At 43.0% G+C, this 24109-nt stretch overlaps 1 protein-coding gene across 2 annotated transcripts; it reads right to left on the bottom strand.

Moving 5' to 3' along the window:
* Positions 1–1835: 1835 nt before the first annotated feature.
* On the bottom strand, positions 1836–23984 carry syngr1a (synaptogyrin 1a). Of its 2 annotated transcripts, none has more exons than XM_063018579.1 (4): positions 23748–23984; positions 14568–14805; positions 5821–5966; positions 1836–2246 (listed from the first exon to the last, which is right to left on the bottom strand). In XM_063018579.1, exons 1-4 carry the CDS (start codon positions 23841–23843, stop codon positions 2046–2048), a joined length of 681 nt encoding a protein of 226 aa, XP_062874649.1. In that variant the 5' UTR covers positions 23844–23984; the 3' UTR covers positions 1836–2045. The 2 variants fall into 2 exon arrangements, with proteins under 2 accessions (XP_062874649.1, XP_062874650.1); XM_063018580.1 differs by lacking the exon at positions 1836–2246 and adding an exon at positions 4536–4655.
* Between the last annotated feature and the right edge of the window lie 125 nt (positions 23985–24109).

Here is a 24109-nt window from a genome sequence, read left to right as displayed (position 1 = left end):
CTCTGATGAGGAGACTGTTATAACACAGGGGCACAGCCATGCTATAACAGGAGAGGGGCTTCCTAAACTGTTGCTGGGGATGAGGGATGCTATTTTTGGCCATAGCTCTATGCTGTATATTGTTAAAAGTATGTTGACGCCTGACCACAAGCTTGATGGACATTTCATTTAAAAACCATGGGCATGAATGTGGTGTCTGCCACCCTGTTGCACCTATTATAGTTTCAACAAAAATTTAGGACAATTCAGTCAAAACAGCATTTCTGTGATCAGGTACTGATGTCGGACAGGAATGCCTAGGGTAACAATTCAGAATTTTTACTGGGGTCGAGGTCAGGCCTCTTTGTGGTATTCCTCTGCATCAAACTTCTCAAACCATGTCTTTATAGACCTTTGTGCACTGCTGACCAGTCAAAACAGAACAGAAAAGGCTTTCCTGTTTATAATTAAAGCATATCATTTATTTATTATCATTGATTTTATACACTTGGCAGCAATACTTGTTTCCATTCAGTGTGTTTTATGTGAGCAATTCATTCACTTACACTATATTGCCAAATGTATTTACTCACCCATCCAAATTATTGTATTAAGGTGTTTTCCGATCACTTCCATGGCCACAGGTGTATAAAAACAAGCACCTAGGCATGCAGACTGCTACTACAAACATTTGTGAAAGAATGGGTCACTCTTAGGAGCTCAGTGAATTCCAGCCTGGTACCGTTATAGGATGCCACCTGTGCAACAAGTCCAGTCATGAAATTTCCTCACTACTAAATATTCCACAGTCGACTGTCAGCAGTATTATAACAAAGTGGGAGCGACTGGGAAAAACAGCAACTCAGCATCTGCTGACCCCGCTCTGTCATTTTACGTGGCCTATCACTTCATGGCTGAGGCGCATAGTGCGCAGAGGTCGCACACTCTCAATCGCTACAGACCTCCAAACTTCATGTGGCCTTCACATTAGCTCAAGAACAGTGCGTAGAGAGCTTCATGGAATGGGTTTCCATGGCCGAATGGCTGCATCCAAGCCTTACATCACCAAGCGCAATGCAAAGAGAGAGCGCGGATGCAGTGGTGTAAAGCACGCCACCACTGGACTCTAGAGTAGTGGAGGCGTGTTCTCTGGAGTGACAAATCACGCATCTCCGTCTGGCAATCCGATGGACGAGTCTGGGTTTGGCGGTTGCCAGGAGAACGGTACATGTCATGTGCTGAGTGTAAAGTTTGGTGGAGGGGGGATTATGGTGTGGGGTTGTTTTTCAGGAGTTGGGCTCGGCCCCTTAGTTCCAGTGAAAGGAACTCTTAATGCTTCAGCATACCAAGAGATTTTGGACAATTTCATGCTCCCAACTTTGTGGGAACAGTTTGGGGATGGCCCCTTTCTGTTCCAACATGACTGCGCACCAGTGCACAAAGCAAGGTCCATACAGACATGAAAGAGCGAATTTGGTGTGGAAGAACTTGACTGGCCTGCACGGAGTCCTGACCTCAACCCGATAGAACACCTTTGGGATGAATTAGAGCGGAGACTGTGAGCCAGGGCTTCTCGTCCAACATATCAGTGTCTGACCTCATAAATGCGCTTCTGGAAGAATGGTCAAAAATTCCCATAAACACACTCCTAAACCTTGTGGAAAGCCTTCCCAGAAGAGTTGAAGCTGTTATAGCTGCAAAGGGTGGGCCGACATCATATTAAACCCTATGGATTAAGAATGGGACGTCACTCAGGTTCATATGCGTGTGAAGGCAGACGAGCGAATACTTTTGGCTATATAGTATACATATGACCAACATCCAATAAAGCCACATCATAATAAGCACTCATTAGCTGAAGGCAAACCGGCTGGGACACACCAACATTTGTTTTTATTTCCTTGCTTAAACAGTTTTAAATCTAGGAAAACTTAACCAGCAGTGAAGCCCTGCTTTGGTTCCATTAGTTTGCCCCAAATCCCAAAATTTCACTTTGTTTAGTATTCCCTAAACATTTTGCTCATTAAATATTTATCTTGACCTTTTATATTCTTAGTATAAGTTTCTCAGTACTCTTGGCTCTGGTAGCCAGACGATCCATCATAGCTGATATTCCCCGGTGCTTCCATGTCTTCTCTGTAGCCTGTATCCTCCATGGCTTCAGGGGGTGCTGCAGCTTCCTGGCTCGGGTCAGTGTAATCCTGGGAGAAAAGACTGGAGCTTGTGCCAAGCTTGTATCTCTGGAATGCCAAGAAAGCCTGACCAGCCTATAGTATGTGACAGGTCCACCAGAGAAAGGATTGACGGGAATGAACAAAGCAAGGAATGGAATGAAGGGATTGCAGATGGTTAGAAAGATAAAGGGAAAATATAAACATGGAAAATAAAGTGGTGGAATTGAGCCATGTTTAGTTGTTGGGGGAAGTGGTGGTGTCAAAGGGGAAGTGTAGTAAGAAAGAAAGGAAGAAAGGAAAGAAAAGAGAAATCGATTAATTTGGTTAGCTCAACAGATCAAGCATGTTAGAATGGTTAAGTTAATCATTTAAGCAAGACATGAGGATTACTATATTTGCAACTGATCAAAGCTTGGTATACCATTAAACTGTTCATATAATACAATATACCAAGATACCATGAGCTCTGTGATGTATTTTATTTAATAATAGTAGGTGGCACTCTTGTACATCTTGTAAACCAGCGGTCCCCAACCTTTTTGAATCACGGACCGTTTTCATATAAGATATAATTTCACGAACCGACAGGGAGTGATGAAATGATTGAAAATGAGCTTTTTTTGCTGCAACGAGACACTGCTCCCACCTAGGGGGTGATACGAGACAATAAAACCCTAAATATTTTAAAAATGGAAGCAGTAAAAACTGCTTTTCTTTTTCATTTTCTATTTTTCCCCACTTTTTTCTCCCCAATTTTCTCCCTTAATACAGTCGTGTCCAATTACCCTGATTGTATCCTCTATACTGATTCGACCCTTCACCGCTGACTGGGGACGCCTCTCAACTGACATACGCCCCCTCCGGCACATACAGTCAGTACAGACTGTACATTTTTCACCTGCCCGAGTCGAGTTCATACACCGACGGGCACTGTGTACGGAGGGCCACACCCCCATCAGCATTATTCCTCAGCCCTGTGCAGGCGCCATCAGTCAGCCAGCAGGGGCCGCAGTTGCACCAGTTATGAGGACCCATGATCCGACTTTTTACCCTCTAACCCTGAACAACAGCCAATCGTTGTTCATGCAGCGGCCCAGCCCAGTCGGAAGGCAGAGCTGAGATTCGATACGATGTATTCGAGACCCCAACTCTGGTGTGCTAGCGTACTTTACCGCTGCGCCACCTGAGCGGCCAAAACTGCTTTTCTAACGTTCGCGGTAATAAACACCCGGTGTTTGGGGACCACTGTTGTAAACTCTTAATCATGTTGATTTACAGTATGCAGTGATGTTGAACCTTAAAAGATAAAGATCTTTTTTTAGCCCACACCCCTATCTTTGTTATATTTAAATTGTATATCTAGTCTGGACACATCAATCAAAGTAAACCAAGGAGTTCTGAATTTTATAATAATAATACATGAAAATAAAAAACTACAGGTGACATGCAAATTAGAACCATTCGGCACAAGGATGCTTTTTGCCAGCAAGTCATGTCATGTTAAATATATGTTTGTTTGAGGCTTGACTTCAGACATACATTACATTTATACATTACATTTACATGTTACACTTTCTACTGACACCTTTGCTGAACCCAAGGTCATGATCTTCAAACAAAACCAAACCTGGGAATCAAGAGATTGTTAGGCACGGAAAACTGCAGCCTCCGTTCCCTGATCCACTTATGAAGGGTACATTTCAAATGAACTTCAAATGAACAAATGGTGCAGTCTTTACCCATCACTGATACCAGCCATCAAATAGCATGAAAAAATTACATCCTATTTTAAGTTTTATTGTAGATTCAATAGATAAGTGTAAGTAATTCCTTTATTATTATTTATGTTTATCTGACTCAATTTCTGAACTGATCCAGAGCAGTCTACATAAAAGTTGTATATTCCAGACATACACTATATGTCCAAAGGTATGACGTTAGCATAAGCTTGTTGGACAAACCAAGGGTGTAGTTACAGATATTTTTTTTTATTCTTCTAGGAAGCTATACCACAAAAAGAGTGCACCCACCCATTCACTCATTCAAAAGACCATGTAGGACAAGAAATATTGGTTGGACCCTGATATCTAACAAAGTCAAAGCTTTGGGGGTACAGTGTTGTGATGGACCTCACATTGTACACAAGGGCCTAACCCTAACCCCAAGAAGGGGCCTTAACACAAACTATAGCAAAGTTAAAAGATAATAATTTGTTCTATATTATTCATTTTATACACATTTTGCAATGTTGCTGATACACCTGAATTCAGTTATGCTGTCTACATACTTTTGGACATAATATCTCACTATTAATATTAACCCAAGAACTGTATCAATATCACACCACAGAGACACAACTGGTGTCCTAGGTACATTGCATTTATTGGTACAAATGGGATGTCAGACAACTGGAGAAGTAGACTGAGAGGTAAACAATTTGTCGTACTCCTCTTCAAAGGAAATTCTCTTCATACGCTCCACAGCAAAAAATAACAAAGCACCCTAGAAGGGGACAAAATAGCCAACTCGTTGAGCATTGAACAAAGCAAAAACAAGATAAAGCATTAGCACACATTATTAGCGCATTAACACAGCATCTGTATGATCAGAAATACATTGAGATAAAAATTCAGGCTTGAGGTTTGTAAAATACATACCTGGCAACAATATTGTTATTTACTTGTAACATATGTTAGCCTTGTAGCTGACTGTAATGTAACAGGTATATAATATTTGGTGCAAGGTGAAAATTTTAATATGCAATACGCATATTTGCGGTTTAAAGGAACTCCAGTGGCCTGCACTGAGCCCACTCAGCCCCACCAAACAGCTTTGGAATGAACTGGAACACCAACTTAGGCTTTTTTTGGCCAATATGTGGCCCAGTCATATAAATCTTTTGAATGAATGGACACAGATTCCCATAGACATATTTTAAAGTCTTGTTAGAGGCCTTTTCAGTGGCATTGTGCTTTCTCTGTACTGATGCCGATCCCCGCTCTGATTGAAGACAGCAAGACTGACACACGCCCCCTCCGACACGTGAGCAGAAGCCGACTGCATCTTTTCATCGGCACGAGGCGAGTTCATATGCGGATCAGCTTTGTGCACGGAGGGCCACACCCTGATCAACGCATTATTCCTCGACTCTGTGCAGGCACCATCAATCAGCCAGCAGAGGTCGTAATTGCATCAGTTATGAGGTCCCTATCCGGCTCCCACCCTGTATGAACAACAGCCAATCGTCATTCACGTAGGCGTCCAGCCCTGCCGGATGGCAGAGCTGAGTTTAGAACCGACGAGTTACCTGAGCGCCCTGCATTTGTTTTTGAAATACTTTTGGCCATATAGGGATTATATTTTATTTAACCCTGGACAATCATCCAACAACTCATTAAGACACACTATATGGCTTAAAGTATATGGACACCATGAGCTTGCTAAACATCCTATTCCACAACCTTGGTAAGTGATAGGGATCTATTAATCCCATGGGACCCATGGGCATTTGTGCCCATTTAGTGTAAAGAGAATCTGACAGTTCAGGCATTGATGCTGAACAAATAGGACAGTTTAAGGTCAGGACTGTGCAGACCATTGAAGTTCCTCTTCGGGAATGGAGTCCACACACGTTCAACCATACAATGTAGTAAAAAGCAATACTGACCCAGGTGAAGATGGAAAAGAAGGAGAAGGTGATTGCTGCTCTTGCTGCATCTGCACCCTCATTCAAAGGGTTGTCTTCAGTTTTAGCCACCTGCCATTGATTAGCCAGGAAACAGAAGCCCACAAACCAAATGAAGGACCAGAAACCTGAAATAAACACAAATAAAAAGAGCCTATAAATACACCGATCAGCCATAACATTAAAACAACCTCCTTGTTTCTACACACATTGTCCATTTTATCGGCTTAACTGACCATATAGAAGCACTTTGTAGTTCTACAATTACTGATTGTAGTCCATTTGTTTGTCTGCATGCTTTGTTAGCCCCCTTTTATGCTGTTCTTTATGCAGTGAGACTGACATTGTGCTGGTGTGTTAGTGTGTGTTGTGCTGGTATGAGTGGATAAGACACAGCAGCGCTGCTGGAGTTTTTAAACACCTCACTGTCACTGCTGTACTGAAAATAGAATCCACCAACCAAAAATACATCCAGCCAACAGCGCCCCGTGGGCAGCGTCCTGTGACCACTGATGAAGGTCTAGAACAGGGGTCGGCAACCTTTAACACCCAAAGAGCCATTTGGACCCGGTTTCCACGGAAAAGAAAACACTGGGAGCCGCAAATACTTTTTGACATCTAAAATGAAGATAACACTGTACATATTGTTTTTTACCTTTACGCTTTGTATAAACAACTATAGTGTGTTGCTTATGAAATCCATGAAGTGCTATAGAGAAAATTATATTTTATTTATGTAATGAACACATTTTGAACTCTTAAAAAAATAATAATAAAAAAACACGCCGAGTTGAAGGTCTCTTTCAAATGAATTAAAAAGCTGAACTTTAATTATCCATGTAGCAAACAAAAAATGCCGTCAGTCGTCAGCCTTTGGGCTTTCGGAGCGTGTAGCGGAGCCTTGACCTGAATTTAAAAAGTACATTGGAAAAAAAACACTATGCCACTAAACAATGAAAAATAAATATTTGCAAAATATCTGCATAAATATTTATTTTACCTGGTTAATGGGACTTCTGCTCCTGAACCTCTGCGCACAGCGTCTGCAAATCGGGGCTGTACGAAGTCACTTTCATCTTTACGCAGGACTGTTTGTTAATTATGATTTTGTCACACTAGGAGCCTTTGTGTGCTCCAGTGTGCCTAGTTGCCACACCCTCTCTTTCGATTGGTTCCCAAGGACTAATGGGCTCCAGCTGCCCTCTATTTAAGAGGTGTGCTGGAGCACAAACATTGGGAACTGTTTTGTTTTCATGTGGACTTTTGGTGAGCACGGTAGGGGTTTTGTTTCTAGCCTATGTTCCTAGCTTATGTTTAGCCTATGTTCCTAGCTTATGCTTAGCCTATGTTCCTAGCTTATGTTTAGCCTATGTTCCTAGCTTATGCTTAGCCTATGTTCCTAGCTTATGCTTAGCCTATGTTCCTAGCTTATGTTTAGCCAGTGTTCCTAGCCTGTGTTTAGCCAGTGTTCCTAGCCTGTGTTTCTAGCCTATGTTCCTAGCTTATGTTTAGCCTATGTTCCTAGCTTATGTTTAGCCTATGTTCCTAGCTTATGTTTAACCAATGTTCCTAGCTTATGTTTAGCCAATGTGCCTAGCCTATGTTTAGCCTATGTTACCAACGATGTTCTTAGTTTATGCTCATGTCAAGTCATGTTAGTAGTTTATGCTCATGTCAAGTCATGTTAGTAGTTTATGCTCATGTCAAGTCATGTTAATAGTTTATGCTCATGTCAAGTCATGTTAATAGTTTATGCTCATGTCAAGTCATGTTAGTAGTTTATGCTCATGTCAAGTCATGTTAGTAGTTTATGCTCATGTCAAGTCATGTTAATAGTTTATGCTCATGTCAAGTCATGTTAATAGTTTATGCTCATGTCAAGTCATGTTAATAGTTTATGCTCATGTCAAGTCATGTTAGTAGTTTATGCTCATGTCAAGTCATGTTAGTAGTTTATGCTCATGTCAAGTCATGTTAATAGTTTATGCTCATGTCAAGTCATGTTAGTAGTTTATGCTCATGTCAAGTCATGTTAGTAGTTTATGCTCATGTCAAGTCATGTTAGTAGTTTATGCTCATGTCAAGTCATGTTAGTAGTTTATGCTCATGTCAAGTCATGTTAGTAGTTTATGCTCATGTCAAGTCATGTTAGTAGTTTATGCTCATGTCAAGTCATGGTAGATAGCACTGTTCTTTATTAATAAATATATTAGTAGACATCTCTGCGTGTGTGTCCGCCCCCTTTTGCCTCGGTCCGTTGACCCCGCGTGACATAACAGTTCCCCCTCTTACCAGGACACAGCGAGATGTTTTTGGTCCATGAATTCCCGGAGTTTAACTCCATGAGGTTTCCTCAGACCGTACCGTTAAGTAGGCCAGCTCCTTATGATGGAAGCGACCCGTTTGTCGAAGGCTTCCTGCTTCAGAGCCAGCTCTACCTGCAACACCTTCGGGACCCCCAGCCAGCTGAAATCGACAAAGTTCGGTTCATGATGTCTAGGCTGAGGGGTCCCGCTCGTGAGTGGGGCAGGCAGCTGTGGTCTGACAGGGGAGTTGTGCTGAACTCGGTTAAGGTGTTCAAGGACCTCATGAGAGCAAAATTCTCACAGCTGAGTGCTGTTTCTCCAGTGTTTTCTCCAGTGTTTTCTCCAGTGACTTCGGACGCCTCTCCAGGGTCCTCACAGCTGAGTGCTGTTTCTCCAGTGTTTTCTCCAGTGACTTCGGACGCCTCCCCAGGGTCCTCACAGCTGAGTGCTGTTTCTCCAGTGTTTTCTCCAGTGACTTCGGACGCCTCTCCAGGGTCCTCACAGCTGAGTGCTGTTTCTCCAGTGTTTTCTCCAGTGACTTCGGACGCCTCCCCAGGGTCCTCACAGCTGAGTGCTGTTTCTCCAGTGTTTTCTCCAGTGACTTCGGACGCCTCTCCAGGGTCCTCACAGCTCAATGACGTTTCTCCAGTGTTTTTACAGCTTATTGCAGATGCATCTTTTCAAGGCTCAACGCAGCTGACTCCCGGAGTCTCTTCACCAGGCTCAACGCAGCTGACTCCCGGAGCCTCTTCGCCAGGCTCAACGCAGCTGACTCCCGGAGCCTCTTCGCCAGGCTCAACGCAGCTGACTCCCGGAGCCTCTTCGCCAGGCTCAACGCAGCTGACTCCCGGAGCCTCTTCGCCAGGCTCAACGCAGCTGGCTCCCGGAGCCTCTTCGCCAGGCTCAACGCAGCTGGCTCCCGGAGCCTCTTCGCCAGGCTCAACGCAGCTGGCTCCCGGAGCCTCTTCGCCAGGCTCAACGCAGCTGGCTCCCGGAGCCTCTTCGCCAGGCTCAACGCAGCTGGCTCCTGTTTCCTCGATGGCGCCCCCTGACGGCGCTCCTGTTTCCTCGATGGCGCCCCCTGACGGCGCTCCTGTTTCCTCGATGGCGCCCCCTGACGGCGCTCCTGTTTCCTCGATGGCGCCCCCTGACGGCGCTCCTGTTTCCTCGATGGCGCCCCCTGACGGCGCTCCTGTCTCCTCGATGGTGTCCTCCGACGGCACTTCTGTTCCCGAGTTGGTGTCCTCCGACGGCACTTCTGTTCCCGAGTTGGTGTCCTCCGACGGCACTTCTGTTCCTGAGTTTGTGCCCTTCGACGGCACTCCTGTTCCTGAGTTGGCGCCCCCCGTTGGCGCTTCTGTTCCTGTGTTGGCGCCCCCCGACGGCGCTCCTGTTCCTGTGTTGGCGTCCCCCGACGGCACTCCTGTTCCTGTGTTAGAGTCCCCCGATGGCTCTTCTGTTCCTGTGTCGGAGTACCCTGTCGGTGCTCCTGTTCCTGTGTTGGAGTTCCTCGATGGCACTCCTGTTCCTGTGTTGGAGTTCTTCGACGGCACTCCTGTTCCTGAGTTGGCGCTCCCTGTTGGCGCTCCTGTTCCTGAGATGGCGTACTCCGATGGCGCTTCTGTTCCTGAGATGACGCCCTCCGATGGCGTTTCTGTTCCTGAGATGGCGTACTCCGATGGCGCTTCTGTTCCTGAGATGACGCCCTCCGATGGCGTTTCTGTTCCTGAGATGACGCCCTCCGATGGCGTTTCTGTTCCTGAGATGACGCCCTCCGATGGCGTTTCTGTTCCTGAGATGACGCCCTCCGATGGCGTTTCTGTTCCTGAGATGACGCCCTCCGATGGCGTTTCTGTTCCTGAGATGACTCTCTCCGATGGCGTTTCTGTTCCTGAGATGACACCCTCCGAAGGCGCTTCTGTTCCTGAGATGACGCCCTCCGAAGGCGCTTCTGTTCCTGAGATGACGCCCTCCGATGGCGTTTCTGTTTCGGAGATGACGCCCTCCGATGGCGTTTCTGTTTCTGAGATGATGCGCGACGGCGCTTCTGAACTCTCGTCGACACCCCTAGATGGTGCTCCTGGCTCCTCGTCAGCGCCCCCCGACATCGATTCTGAACTCTCGTCGGCACCCCTAGATGGTGCTCCTGGCTCCTCGTCAGCGCCCCCAGACGGCGCTTCTAAACTCTCGTCGGCACCCCTAGATGCTGCTCCTGATTTCTCGTCAGCGCCCCCCGATGGCGCTTCTGAATTCTCCTTGGTGTCCCCAGAGGGCACTTCTGAACCCTCGTTGACGCCCCCCGACGGCACATCTGGATTTCTGTCGGCAGCCTGCGTGCCACCATTTTTATCACGCCTGCCTGAGGACATCTTAAATTACTTCAAATTTGCCCCTCAGGGCCCAGGACCTCCTTGTCTTTTTTTTTTTTTTCCTATTTTTAAGGCACTCCTGGAGTAGTGCCTTTGGGGGGGGCATATGTCACACTAGGAGCCTTTGTGTGCTCCAGTGTGCCTAGTTGCCACACCCTCTCTTTCGATTGGTTCCCAAGGACTAATGGGCTCCAGCTGCCCTCTATTTAAGAGGTGTGCTGGAGCACAAACATTGGGAACTGTTTTGTTTTCATGTGGACTTTTGGTGAGCACGGTAGGGGTTTTGTTTCTAGCCTATGTTCCTAGCTTATGTTTAGCCTATGTTCCTAGCTTATGCTTAGCCTATGTTCCTAGCTTATGTTTAGCCTATGTTCCTAGCTTATGCTTAGCCTATGTTCCTAGCTTATGCTTAGCCTATGTTCCTAGCTTATGTTTAGCCAGTGTTCCTAGCCTGTGTTTAGCCAGTGTTCCTAGCCTGTGTTTCTAGCCTATGTTCCTAGCTTATGTTTAGCCTATGTTCCTAGCTTATGTTTAGCCTATGTTCCTAGCTTATGTTTAACCAATGTTCCTAGCTTATGTTTAGCCAATGTGCCTAGCCTATGTTTAGCCTATGTTACCAACGATGTTCTTAGTTTATGCTCATGTCAAGTCATGTTAGTAGTTTATGCTCATGTCAAGTCATGTTAGTAGTTTATGCTCATGTCAAGTCATGTTAATAGTTTATGCTCATGTCAAGTCATGTTAATAGTTTATGCTCATGTCAAGTCATGTTAGTAGTTTATGCTCATGTCAAGTCATGTTAATAGTTTATGCTCATGTCAAGTCATGTTAATAGTTTATGCTCATGTCAAGTCATGTTAGTAGTTTATGCTCATGTCAAGTCATGTTAGTAGTTTATGCTCATGTCAAGTCATGTTAATAGTTTATGCTCATGTCAAGTCATGTTAGTAGTTTATGCTCATGTCAAGTCATGTTAGTAGTTTATGCTCATGTCAAGTCATGTTAGTAGTTTATGCTCATGTCAAGTCATGTTAGTAGTTTATGCTCATGTCAAGTCATGTTAGTAGTTTATGCTCATGTCAAGTCATGTTAGTAGTTTATGCTCATGTCAAGTCATGTTAGTAGTTTATGCTCATGTCAAGTCATGTTAGTAGTTTATGCTCATGTCAAGTCATGGTAGATAGCACTGTTCTTTATTAATAAATATATTAGTAGACATCTCTGCGTGTGTGTCCGCCCCCTTTTGCCTCGGTCCGTTGACCCCGCGTGACAGATTTTAATGTCATGTTTTACACTTTTGGTTACATTCATGACAGGAATTGTAGTTATTCATTACACAAGGTTTATCAGTTCACAAGTTTATATCAAGCACAGTCTTGGACAATTTAGTATCTTCAATTCACCTCACTTGCATGTCTTTGGACTGTGGGAGGAAACCGGAGCACCCGGAGTAAACCCAAGCAGACACGGGGAGAACATGCAAACTCCACACAGAAAGGACCCGGACCGCCCGACCTGGGGTTTGAACCCAGGACCTTCTTGCTGTGAGGCGACAGTTCTACCCACTGAGCCACCGTGCCGCCCCCGCAGGACTGTAAGCTGCCGTCTGTGAGGCGTGAGCGGTGTTTGATTTTTATTTAAGATCACAATAATCTAACAATTTAGAACTACAATTTAAAAAAAGAACTAACACAAATAAAATACACTTCAATTAAATACTTATCATTTATTTTCCCAAGCCACGCGGAGCCGCAGTATAAGGATGAATGAGCCGCGGGTTGCTGACCCTTGGTCTAGAAGATGACCAACTCAAACAGCAGCAATAGATGAGCAATCGTCTCTGACTTTACATCTACAAGGTGGACCAACTAGGTAGGAGTGTCTAATAGAGTGGACAGTGAGTGGACACTGTGTCTGTTTCACTTATACCAGCACAACACACACTGACACGTTACCACCATGTCATTGTCATTGCAGTGCTGAGAATGATCCACCATCTAAATAATCCTGACCATTACAGAACAGGGTGAAAGCAGGCTAAAAAAGTATGTAGAGAAACAGATGGACTACAGTCAGTAATTGTAGAACTACAAAGTGCTTCTATATGGTAAGTGGAGCTGATAAAATGGACAGTGAGTGTAGAAACAAATAGGTGGTTTAATGTTATGGCTGATCAGTGTATAATTAGCAGTTGCAGTTTAGGTATTGTGATACATGAGGGCGCCATTGGTACCACTAATCCCAGCAATATTCGACTATATTAGCTGAGCATTTTTAGTCTATTACTTAAAAAACCCAAAGCAAAACATGTTCACATTAGCATTTACAAAAGGGAACAGATTAAACATATTGATCTATAAAGCTAGCTCTGTGTTAAGCACAACAGAACCTCAAGTGGAAGCTAGCCACATGCTGAGGAAAGTCTTAGCATGGCTAAATATAGCAGAACATATGGCAGGATCATGGTTGGATCAAACATTAGGTAAACAACCAGCTACCTCCCTTCGAAATGTGCTAGAGCAACATATATACATTTATACTAAATGGCCAAAAGTAGCTGGACGACCCGCCTAATTGTTGATGCTAGTCGTTTTAGCCACAACAACTGCTAACACGGGCATAAATAAGTACTGTATTTTTGATAATGGGTTGCCTCACAGCAAGAAGGACCTGGGTTTAATTCCCTGTCCGGGCGGCCAGGGTTCTTTGTGTCAAGCCATCAGGCCAACTGGAGCTAATACATTTTGCCCTAGGTGTGAGGGTGTTTGTCCATGTGTGTTCCTGCACTGTATTGGACTTGCGCCTGTTCGGGATGTTTCCTTTCGCCAAGTGAATCACACCCACCTCAACCCTGAACAGGATAATGTGGTGGTAAAACAGACAATACACTGATCAGCCATAACATTAAAACCACCTCCTTGTTTCTACACTCAGCTCCACTTACCACATAGAAGCACTTTGTAGTTCTACAAATACTGACTATACTCCATCTGTTTCTCTACATTATGCTTTCTCTCTACTGATGTCGATCCCCGCTCTGATTGAAGACAGCAAGACTGACACACGCCCCCTCCGACACGTGAGCAGTAGCCGACTGCATCTTTTCACCTGCACGAGGTGAGTTCATATGCGGATCAGCCTTGTGCACGGAGAGCCACACGCTGATCAAGGCATTATTTCTCGACTCTGTGCAGGCACCATCAATCGGCCAGCAATGGTCGTAATTGCATCAGTTATGAGGTCCCTATCCGGCTCCCACCCTGTAAGAACAACATCCAATCGTTGTTCATGTAGGCGACCAGCCCAGCTGGATGGCAGAGCTGAGTTTCGAACCGACAAGTTACCTGAGCGCCCTGCATTTGTTTTTGAAATAGGATGACCATTGAGCTCATGGTCAGGTATCCAAATACTTTTGGCTTTATAGGGATTATATTTTAGTAACTCTGGACAATCAATACTGACTGTAGTCCATCTGTTTCTCTGCATGCTTTTTTTTTTAGCCCTGTTCTTCAATGATCAGGATCCCCACAGGACCACCACAGAGCAGGTATTATTTAGGTGGTGGATCATTCTCAGCACTGCAGTGACACTGACATGGTGGTGGTGTGTTAGTGTGTGTTGTGCTGGTATGAGTGGATCAGACACAGCAGCGCTGTTGGAGTTTTTAAACACCGTGTCCACTCACTGTCCACTCTATTAGACACTCCTACCTAGTTGGCCCACCTTGTAGATGTAAAGTCAGAGATGATCGCTCATCTATTGCTGCATCTTGTAGACCTTCATCAGTGGTCACAGGACGCTGCCCAGAGGGCACTGTTGGCTGGTTATTTTGGTTGGTGGACTATTCTCAGTCCAGCAGTGACAGACAGGTGTTTAAAAACTCCCATCAGCGCTGCTGTGTCTGATCCACTCATACCAGCACACCAGCAGTGTCACTGAACTTAAATATACTTTACCTAAAGGTTAAATTCATCATATATCTCAGTGTAAAATTAAGGCAATTTACCAAACAAACATATTTATCATCAATATTGCACAATAACTAATGTCTCACCTGAAACACCGATGTCTGCAATTACAACTTTCTTGCGGTCTTTGATTCCACTGATCTGTGGGAAATAGGCGTCCAAGGCTAGGAAGGCAATACAGGTGAGGAAGGTCAGAGAGCCCATGGTCACGCCATAGTTACAGGCATTCTGGTTTTGGTTGAAGATGCAGTACTCCTCTTGTTCATTCGGCGGGTTTACATATCCCTCATTAGCAATACAGCCAAAAATCACAATGGAAAAGACCTGATGGGGAAGGAGATGACATAAAAAAAGACATTAACTGAACTATGCAATTACTCTTATATGGTATATATTCACTGGTGCTTTTATAGACACTGGTGCTACTATTTAATTAGATCTGTTTGCTACTCTGTAATGTGGTGGTAAATTTACCTCAGTGTTTAAGAACTAAGGGTATGTATTAAAATAATACCTGTACAATTATTATACACACTGAGAGTAGTTCCTAACAGTCACACAGAGGACATGTCCCAAAAAGTTAGTTACAGTAAGGACTAGGGATGTAACAATACACTCTACCCACGATGCAATACGATTCACGTTACAAATTTTTCCTTTTTTTTTTTTAAACAAAATGAAATTGAAAACAAATTATGACAAAGTTTCCTTTTATTATTTCTCTTTATAAAAATTATGCCCTTTTATTTCTGAGGTAGGTACAAACTATGCAAAACAATGCTGCACATTTCCCTTTGAAATTGAAATTTTAAAACAAATCCCACATAACAAATAAATAAAGTATCCTCACATAAATAAATTTGGCTGGAAAATTCAGAACCTGGCAACCCTGTAGTGACGCAAACCAGGCGAGGTGAATGGTGCCAGTGCACTCTGCTGTTTAAAGTGAATATCGATTCATTATACATATAAACAGATTTGAATCGTTACACATGTGAATCGATTTTTAACTGTCTTGTGGTGCATCGTTACATCCCTAGTAAGGACAAAGTCTAAAAGTTATTCAGACTAAAAGCAATTTCCAAACGTTAATCTGACTAATCTGAACAATTCCTGGAAGTCCATTTTTCTGGCCACAATTACTGAAACGCTAAGATCAACAAATCATTCAAATTTGAGTGATTTGGTGCTCAGGTGGCGCAGCGGCAAAACATGCTAGCACACCAGAGCTGACATTTCGAACCCCTCGGTTCAAAACTCAGCTCTGCCATTCGGCTGGGCTGGGTGCCTACATGAACAACGGATTGGCTGTTGTTCATACAAGGTGGGAGCCGGACGGTGATGCCTCATAACTGATGCAATTATGACCTGTGCTGGCTGATTAATGTTGAGGGATGGCTCTCCATACACAAAGCTGATCCGCATATGAACTCTCCTACCAACAACAACAAACAATGCAAATGGCAATAAAAAGTATATTATTTTTATAATACAAGTATAATATAAGCAAAACATAATAAAAACAATATTATCACCGCTCCGGTGGTGCAGCGGTAAAACACGCTAGCACACCAGAGCTGGGATTTCGAATACATCGTATCCAATCTCAGCTCTGCCATCCGGATGGGCTGAGCGGCTACATGAACAACGATTGGCTGTTGTTCACAGGGTGGGACGACCCGGACCAGGGTGCCCCATAACTGGTGTAATTACGACCTCTGCTGGCTGATTGATAGCACCTGTGCAGAGTTGCACAAGGCTGATCCGCATATGAACTCGCCTCGTTCAGGTAAAAAAAAGATGCAGTCTGCTACTGACTATATTAGGGGGAGAAAATTGGGGGGGGGGATCGGAGAAAAAATAAGCTCAGCAGCATTAATGAAGAAGTAATATCACTAATTGCTAATAAATAATACAAGTAGTTGCAACAAAACACTATTTTTAATACAATCTAACCACAACATTTCAAGATCAGTGCAGCTTTTTTCGTCATGGCCCTACATTCCTTTCCTGGATCACAAGACCCCTGCATCCCATGAGTACATAAAAGCAGGTTTTGTAACAGGCAACACGTGGAGTCTTAATCTTGTGATTGTCAGCAGCTGAGCCTTTTAAGCTTCAGATTTTAGCCTGTGTTCATGTCATAAGAGACCATAAAGATGTTTTTTTTTTAATATGGGGCATTTGAAATGGTACTTTATTCAGGCTATTTGTTAGTCAGTGGTGGGACATGTGTGACTACACCGATCAGCCATAACATTAAAACCACCTCCTTGTTTCTACACATACTGTCCATGTTATCAGCTCCACAATTACTGACTGTAGTCCATCTGTATCTCTGTTTCTTCTAGACCTTTATCAGCATCCTGTGACCACTGATGAACATCTAGAAGATGACCAACTCGAACAGCAGCAATAGATGAGCGATCATCTCTGACTTTACATCTACAAGGTGGATCAACTAGGTAGGAGTGTCTAATAGAGTGGACAGTGAGTGGACACGGTATTTAAAAACTCCAGCAGCGCTGCTGTGTCTGATCCACTCATACCAGCACAACACACACTAACACACCACCACCATGTCAGTGTCAGTGCAGTACTGAGAATGATTCACCACCTAAATATTACCTGCTCTGTGGGGGTCCTGACCATTAAAGAACAGCATGAAAGGGGGCTAACAAAGCATGCAGAGAAACAGATGGACTACAGTCAGTAATTGTAGAACTACAAAGTGCTTCTATATGGTGAGTGGAGCTGATAAAATGGACAGTGAGTGTAGAAACAAGGAGGTGGTTTTAATGTTATGGCTGATCGGTGTATATGCACTCTATTTTAAATTTGCAGTGTTTTCTAATGTTCATGCCTAACCTCACAAATGCTTATTTAACCAAATGGGCACAAATTCCCACATACACATTTGAAATTCCTTTTAGAATCCTAAAGGAGAGGAAACAAGGCTGAGCACCGATGTTGGTCAAGAAAGCCTCAACTTATGTTCCAGTTTATTCCAAATCTGCTTAGTGGGGCTCAGTGGGTAGCACTGTCGCCTCGAAGCATGAAGGTCCTGCGTTCGATCCCCAGGTGAGGTGGTCCGGGTCCTTTCTGTGTGGAGTTTGAATGTTCTCCCTGTGTCTGTATGGGTTTCCTCTGAGAGCTCCAATTAAATACAATTACTGACTGTAGCCCATATGTACAGTGCACTGTAGACTGTGTCACCTTCTGCTACCCCTCTGCTACCTCAGGGGTCAGAAACCGCATTAGTTTGATTGGTGGCCTGTTCTCATCACCTCATTAACACAAACATGGTAATGACATGGTAGTGTGTGTTGTCCTGGTATGACTGTATTAGGTGCACCAGTATTGTTGGGATTTTTGAATATATACTCTATACACTTATTGGCCTCTTTATTAGGAACACCCAGTGAACACACATGCAGGTGTACAGTTAGATACTATAATTTTACATTACTCTTTCCCAGCATTTCCCAACAACACTGCTGCACCTGATACACATACACAACAGTACAACACACACAGACATGTCATTATTATCTTCTGGTCATCTGGAACAGTCATGATGGAAGAAGGGCCAGACCAAAACTTCTACCATAAAGTTTCAAGCATATAATTAGAAGGGGTGTCCACATACTTTTGGCCATTATTAGGCAAAGACTTTTGTGCATTCGGGTCTAAATTTCTTTCGCTGTGTGTCTATGGCCAGGGCTTTTGCTTCATCTCCCTCCCCCACACATCCTTCCATTTAATCTCTCTGACCTTGTGCCTATAGCCCTAGGAGCGAGGGTTCGAGTGAGCAAGACTCATGAGTCATGAGACTGACTTTCTCTTAAATAAGGAATATACTGTGTTATACAGCCATAACATTAAAACCACCTCCCACTGTCCATTTTATCAGCTCCACCTACCATATAGAAGCACTTTGTAGTTCTACAATTACTGACTGTAGTCCATCTGTTTCTCTGCATGCTTTGTTACCCCCCTTTCATGCTGTTCTTCAATGGTCAGGACCCCCACAGAGCAGGTAATATTTAGGTGGTGAATCATTCTCAGTACTGCAGTGACACTGACATGGTGGTGGTGTGTTAGTGTGTGGTGTGCTGGTATGAGTGGATCAGACACAGCAGCGCTGATGGAGTTTTTAATCACCTCACTGTTACTGCTGGACTGAGAATAGTCCACCAACCAAAAATATCCAGCCAACAGCGCCCCGTGGGCAGCGTCCTGTGACCGAATGACAATGGCTCGTTAACATCTCTTAGCAGTTGTCTTGAGGACATAAAGAGGTGGATGGCTGACAATTTTCTTCAGCTGAATGAAAGCAAGTCAGAGGTTATCGTTTTTGGGGGTCCTCATCACATCAATAGTGTCTCCAATAACCTTGGTCACTTGTCTACATGTGTCAAAACATCTGTGAGAAATCTTGGTGTTATCTTTGACTCTGACCTCCGATTTGATAAACAAATCAACTCTGTGGTAAGGAATAGCTTCTTCCAGCTCAGAAATATTGCGAAGATTAAGCCTTTTCTCTGCTATTCTGACCTGGAAAAAGTTATTCATGCATTCATTTCTGCAAGAATTGACTACTGTAATTCTCTGTATATTGGGATTAGTCAGTCTCTGTTGCGGCGCTTGCAGGTAGTCCAGAATGCAGCAGCAAGGTTACTGACTAATACCAAGAAAAGAAACCATATTACACCAGTCCTTGCCTCACTACATTGGCTGCCTGTTCAGCACAGGATTCATTTTAAAGTGCTTTTATTTGTTTTTAAAGCGCTTAATGGTCGAGCCCCGGCTTATCTCAGTGGTATGCTTTCTCCCGCAACCGCACAGCGATCTTTAAGATCAGCCACTCAGAGTTTGTTGACTGTTCCTAGGGCTCGTTTGAAGCTAAAAGGTGATCGTGCATTTGCAGTTTATGCTCCGAGGCTATGGAACACTCTACCTCCTAATATTCGACAAGCACCTTCGGCCGCTGTTTTTAAATCACTCCTAAAAACATACCTTTATAAGCTGGCATTTGAACAGTGAGGAGCTGTGTTAATTTTAATTGTTTAGTCTATTTGTATTTGTTTTATTTTGTCTCTTACTCTGTATTTTTATTTGGTTCTTACTTTTTTAATATATTGTTGTGTTATGTATGCTTATTCGATGTACAGCACTTTGGTCAACGTAAGTTGTTTTAAGAGTGCTTTATAAATAAAATTTACTTACTTACTTACTTACTTACCACTGATGAAGGTCTAGAAGATGACCAACTCAAACAGCAGCAATAGATAAACGATCGTCTCTGACTTTACATCTAAAGGTGGACCAACTAGGTAGGAGTGTCTAATGGAGTGGACAGTGAGTGGACACCAGCACAACACACACTAGCACACCACCACCATGTCAGTGTCACTGCAGTGCTGAGAATGATCCACCACCTAAATAATACCTGCTCTGTGGTGGTCCTGATCATTGAAGAACATAATAAAAGCAGGTTAAAAATTTATGTAGAGAAACAGATGGACTACAGTCAGTAATTGTAGAACTACAAAGTGCTTCTATATGGTAAGTGGAGCTGATAAAATGGACAATGAGGAGGAGGTTTTAATGTTATGGCTGATACTCCTCATAAAACCAGAAATGTTTTGACCTTCAGCTATTTTGTACTACTATGAATAGGTGTCAAAAGGGAACCTGGAAAAAGTGTCATGCAGCAGGGAAAATTTAGTCCTGTATTTTTCCAGGGAATAATCTTACACACATGGGTGCTAGGACTGTTAAAATGAATAACATTCATTTATATCTCATTCCGTGATAGCATAAATGTCAGTACATTGTCAGTAAGTTACACTTTATAGCCAAAGGTATGGTGACACTTGACCAAGATCATGTTGGACATCCTATTTTAAACCATATACAGTGTATCACAAAAGTGAGTACACCCCTCACATTTCTGCAGATATTTAAGTATATCTTTTCATGGGACAACACTGACAAAATGACACTTTGACACAATGAAAAGTAGTCTGTGTGCAGCTTATATAACAGTGTAAATTTATTCTTCCCTCAAAATAACTCAATATACAGCCATTAATGTCTAAACCACCGGCAACAAAAATGAGTACACCCCTAAGAGACTACACCCCTAAATGTCCAAATTGAGCACTGCTTGTCATTTTCCCTCCAAAATGTCATGTGATTTGTTAGTGTTACTAGGTCTCAGGTGTGCATAGGGAGCAGGTGTGTTCAATTTAGTAGTACAGCTCTCACACTCTCTCATACTGGTCACTGAAAGTTCCAACATGGCACCTCATGGCAAAGAACTCTCTGAGGATCTTAAAAGACGAATTGTTGCGCTACATGAAGATGGCCAAGGCTACAAGAAGATTGCCAACACCCTGAAACTGAGCTGCAGCACAGTGGCCAAGATCATCCAGCGTTTTAAAAGAGCAGGGTCCACTCAGAACAGACCTCGCGTTGGTCGTCCAAAGAAGCTGAGTGAACGTGCTCAGCGTCACATCCAACTGCTGTCTTTGAAAGATAGGCGCAGGAGTGCTGTCAGCATTGCTGCAGAGATTGAAAAGGTGGGGGGTCAGCCTGTCAGTGCTCAGACCATACGCCGCACACTACATCAAATTGGTCTGCATGGCTGTCACCCCAGAAGGAAGCCTCTTCTGAAGTCTCTACACAAGAAAGCCCGCAAACAGTTTGCTGAAGACATGTCAACAAAGGACATGGATTACTGGAACCATGTCCTATGGTCTGATGAGACCAAGATTAATTTGTTTGGTTCAGATGGTCTCAAGCATGTGTGGCGGCAATCAGGTGAGGAGTACAAAGATAAGTGTGTCATGCCTACAGTCAAGCATGGTGGTGGGAATGCCATGGTCTGGGGCTGCATGAGTGCAGCAGGTGTTGGGGAGTTACATTTCATTGAGGGACACATGAACTCCAATATGTACTGTGAAATACTGAAGCAGAGCATGATCCCCTCCCTCCGGAAACTGGGTCGCAGGGCAGTGTTCCAGCATGATAATGACCCCAAACACACCTCTAAGACGACCACTGCTTTATTGAAGAGGCTGAGGGTAAAGGTGATGGACTGGCCAAGCATGTCTCCAGACCTAAACCCAATAGAACATCTTTGGGGCATCCTCAAGCGGAAGGTGGAGGAGCGCAAAGTCTCGAATATCCGCCAGCTCCGTGATGTCGTCATGGAGGAGTGGAAAAGCATTCCAGTGGAAACCTGTGAAGCTCTGGTAAACTCCATGCCCAGGAGAGTTAAGGCAAATAATGGGAAATAATGGTGGCCACACAAAATATTGACACTTCAGGAACTTTCACTAAGGGGTGTACTCACTTTTGACATTAATGGCTGTATATTGAGTTATTTTGAGGGAAGAATAAATTTACACTGTTATATAAGCTGCACACAGACTACTTTTCATTGTGTCAAAGTGTCATTTTGTCAGTGTTGTCCCATGAAAAGATATACTTAAATATCTGCAGAAATGTGAGGGGTGTACTCACTTTTGTGATACACTGTATATAATAGTAATATAATTACACTATGAGAATAGAGAAAACAAGAAATGAAGCAATGATGGATGAACGACACCTAATACAGTTTTTGTACTGAAGTAACCTCCTAAACCATCTGCCTTCCCTTCCCCCACCCGCCCTCTCTCACCCATCTGTAATCTCATTCTCCTACCCTCTCACCATGTGTTTAAATATCAGAAACAACCCTCAGGTCTTCTTTACCAAACATAAACACGTGCAAACCATGTGCAGACTGTTTGCTCTCTGATCATTGGATACTGACATAATAGGAATCTGCATTGCTATGAATTTAATAAAGCGGTCATGTGATTTCAGCTTAAAGGTGGGTGTGAACAAATATCCATTAGGGAGGGAACAGGTGGAGAGAGTTTGAAGCAGGTGTGTCCCAAACTGCACACTGTAGTAAATAGTATGTCTAATATATGCACTTCAGATTATATAGTTCCACACTATGTAGCACACACACCGATCATGCATAACATTAAAACCACCTCCTTGTTTCTACACTCACTGTCCATTTTATCAGCTCCACTTACCATATAGAAGCACTTTGTAGTACTACAATTACTGACTGTAGTCCATCTGTTTCTCTGAATGCTTTGTTAGCCCCATTTCATGCTGTTCTTCAATGGTCAGACCTTTTCCAGGACCACTACAGAGCAGGTATTATTTGGGTGGTGACCACTGTCATGTTTGAAAACTCCAATCGGTGTGTGTGTGTGTGTGTGTGTGTGTGTGTGTGTGTGTATATTGTGATTATGATTGATATACAGTATCACTATCATTCTGTGATGTGTTGCTCATCCTTTTTATTAGTGTTTTAACACAATTCTCAGTTTTTACACTCTCAGCTCTCAAGTTTCCTTTCCATGCCTAGAAGTTCTTTATTTGTTCATCAATATAAAATAGTATTTTAAATATGTTAATGGAGTTCCATCCCAATATTACTAACATTTCATGATAAAAATGTATATATTTTTCTGCCTAAAAAGATAGTTCAACAAATAAATTGTTCATTTTATTTCAAAGGAAATAATAATAATAATAATAATAATAATAATAAAATAAATAATAATAACAAATAATAATAATAATAATAATAATAATAATAAGTAGTATTAGTAGTAGTAGTAGTAGTGTAAAGAGTAAGTAAAAGGCACCAAATTAAAATAAAGGCATCCAAATTGGAAAAAAATAAGCCTAATATAGCCAGAAAGTGGCATTTTAAGCATCCCTGGCATCCCTTGACCTGTAAAAAAGTTCTTTATTTATGAATCAATATAAAATAATATTTTAAATATGTTAATGGAGTTCCATCCCAATATTATTATCTCATGATAAAAATTTATATATTTGTCTGACTAAAAAGAGTTCAACAAATAAATTGTTCATTCTATTTTAAAAGGAAATGTTAATAATAATAATAATAATAACAATAATAAATAATAATAATAAATAATAACAATAATAACAATATAAATAATAATAATAATAATAATAATAATAATAAATAATAATAATAATAAGTAGTAGTAGTAGTAAGGAGTAAGTAAAAGGCACCAAATTAAAATTAAGGCATCCAGATTGGAAAAAACAAGCCTAATATAACCGCAAAGTGGCATTTTAAGGAGTGTTATCCCTTGACCTTGTAAAATGCTCCATCATTAGGATAAAAACGAGCAGAACAACACTGAACTCACCCAGGACACCAGACGAAGGACAGTCTGCGGCTGCTGGATGAAGGACAGCGGATCGAAAGCCCCACCAGCTTTGCCTGCTCCGTATGCATGCTCCATCCTCCCCCAGTCCAGTCCAGCACCTCTCCACGTCCTTACAGCTGTTTCTACACAACCACAGAACCTGACCTCAGAGCTGAATGGACGTCCAGACTGGACACACTTGTCTTCAGTACCGGTGACGGTGTTTTTCCTGTAAATACGTCCTGGTCCTGTCTCTCATTCCCTGCTTCAGTGAGAGCGAGCGCGTTCCCGTCTGCGCCCCGTGCACTAATGCGCGTTCATGACGACAGTCGTGCTAATAACACAGACGTCCCAAGTCTCCC

The sequence above is a fragment of the Trichomycterus rosablanca genome, chromosome 22, assembly GCF_030014385.1.
Source record: "Trichomycterus rosablanca isolate fTriRos1 chromosome 22, fTriRos1.hap1, whole genome shotgun sequence".
Taxonomy (NCBI): domain Eukaryota; kingdom Metazoa; phylum Chordata; class Actinopteri; order Siluriformes; family Trichomycteridae; genus Trichomycterus; species Trichomycterus rosablanca.
The sequence above is the reverse complement of the archived record's forward strand: the minus strand, read 5'-3'. Positions and strand labels throughout refer to the sequence as shown.

What these genes read in the sequence shown, in the direction of transcription:
- syngr1a (XM_063018579.1), bottom strand. Translation starts at nt 23,843, where the DNA reads ATGGAGCATGCATACGGAGCAGGCAAAGCTGGTGGGGCTTTCGATCCG. An exon ending in TCCTTCGTCTGGTGTCCTGG is followed by an intron (nt 14,806 to 23,747) that starts GTGAGTTCAGTG and finishes CTTCCCCATCAG; the next exon opens with GTCTTTTCCATTGTGATTTT. An exon ending in TGCAGACATCGGTGTTTCAG is followed by an intron (nt 5,967 to 14,567) that starts GTGAGACATTAG and finishes TGTTTATTTCAG; the next exon opens with GTTTCTGGTCCTTCATTTGG.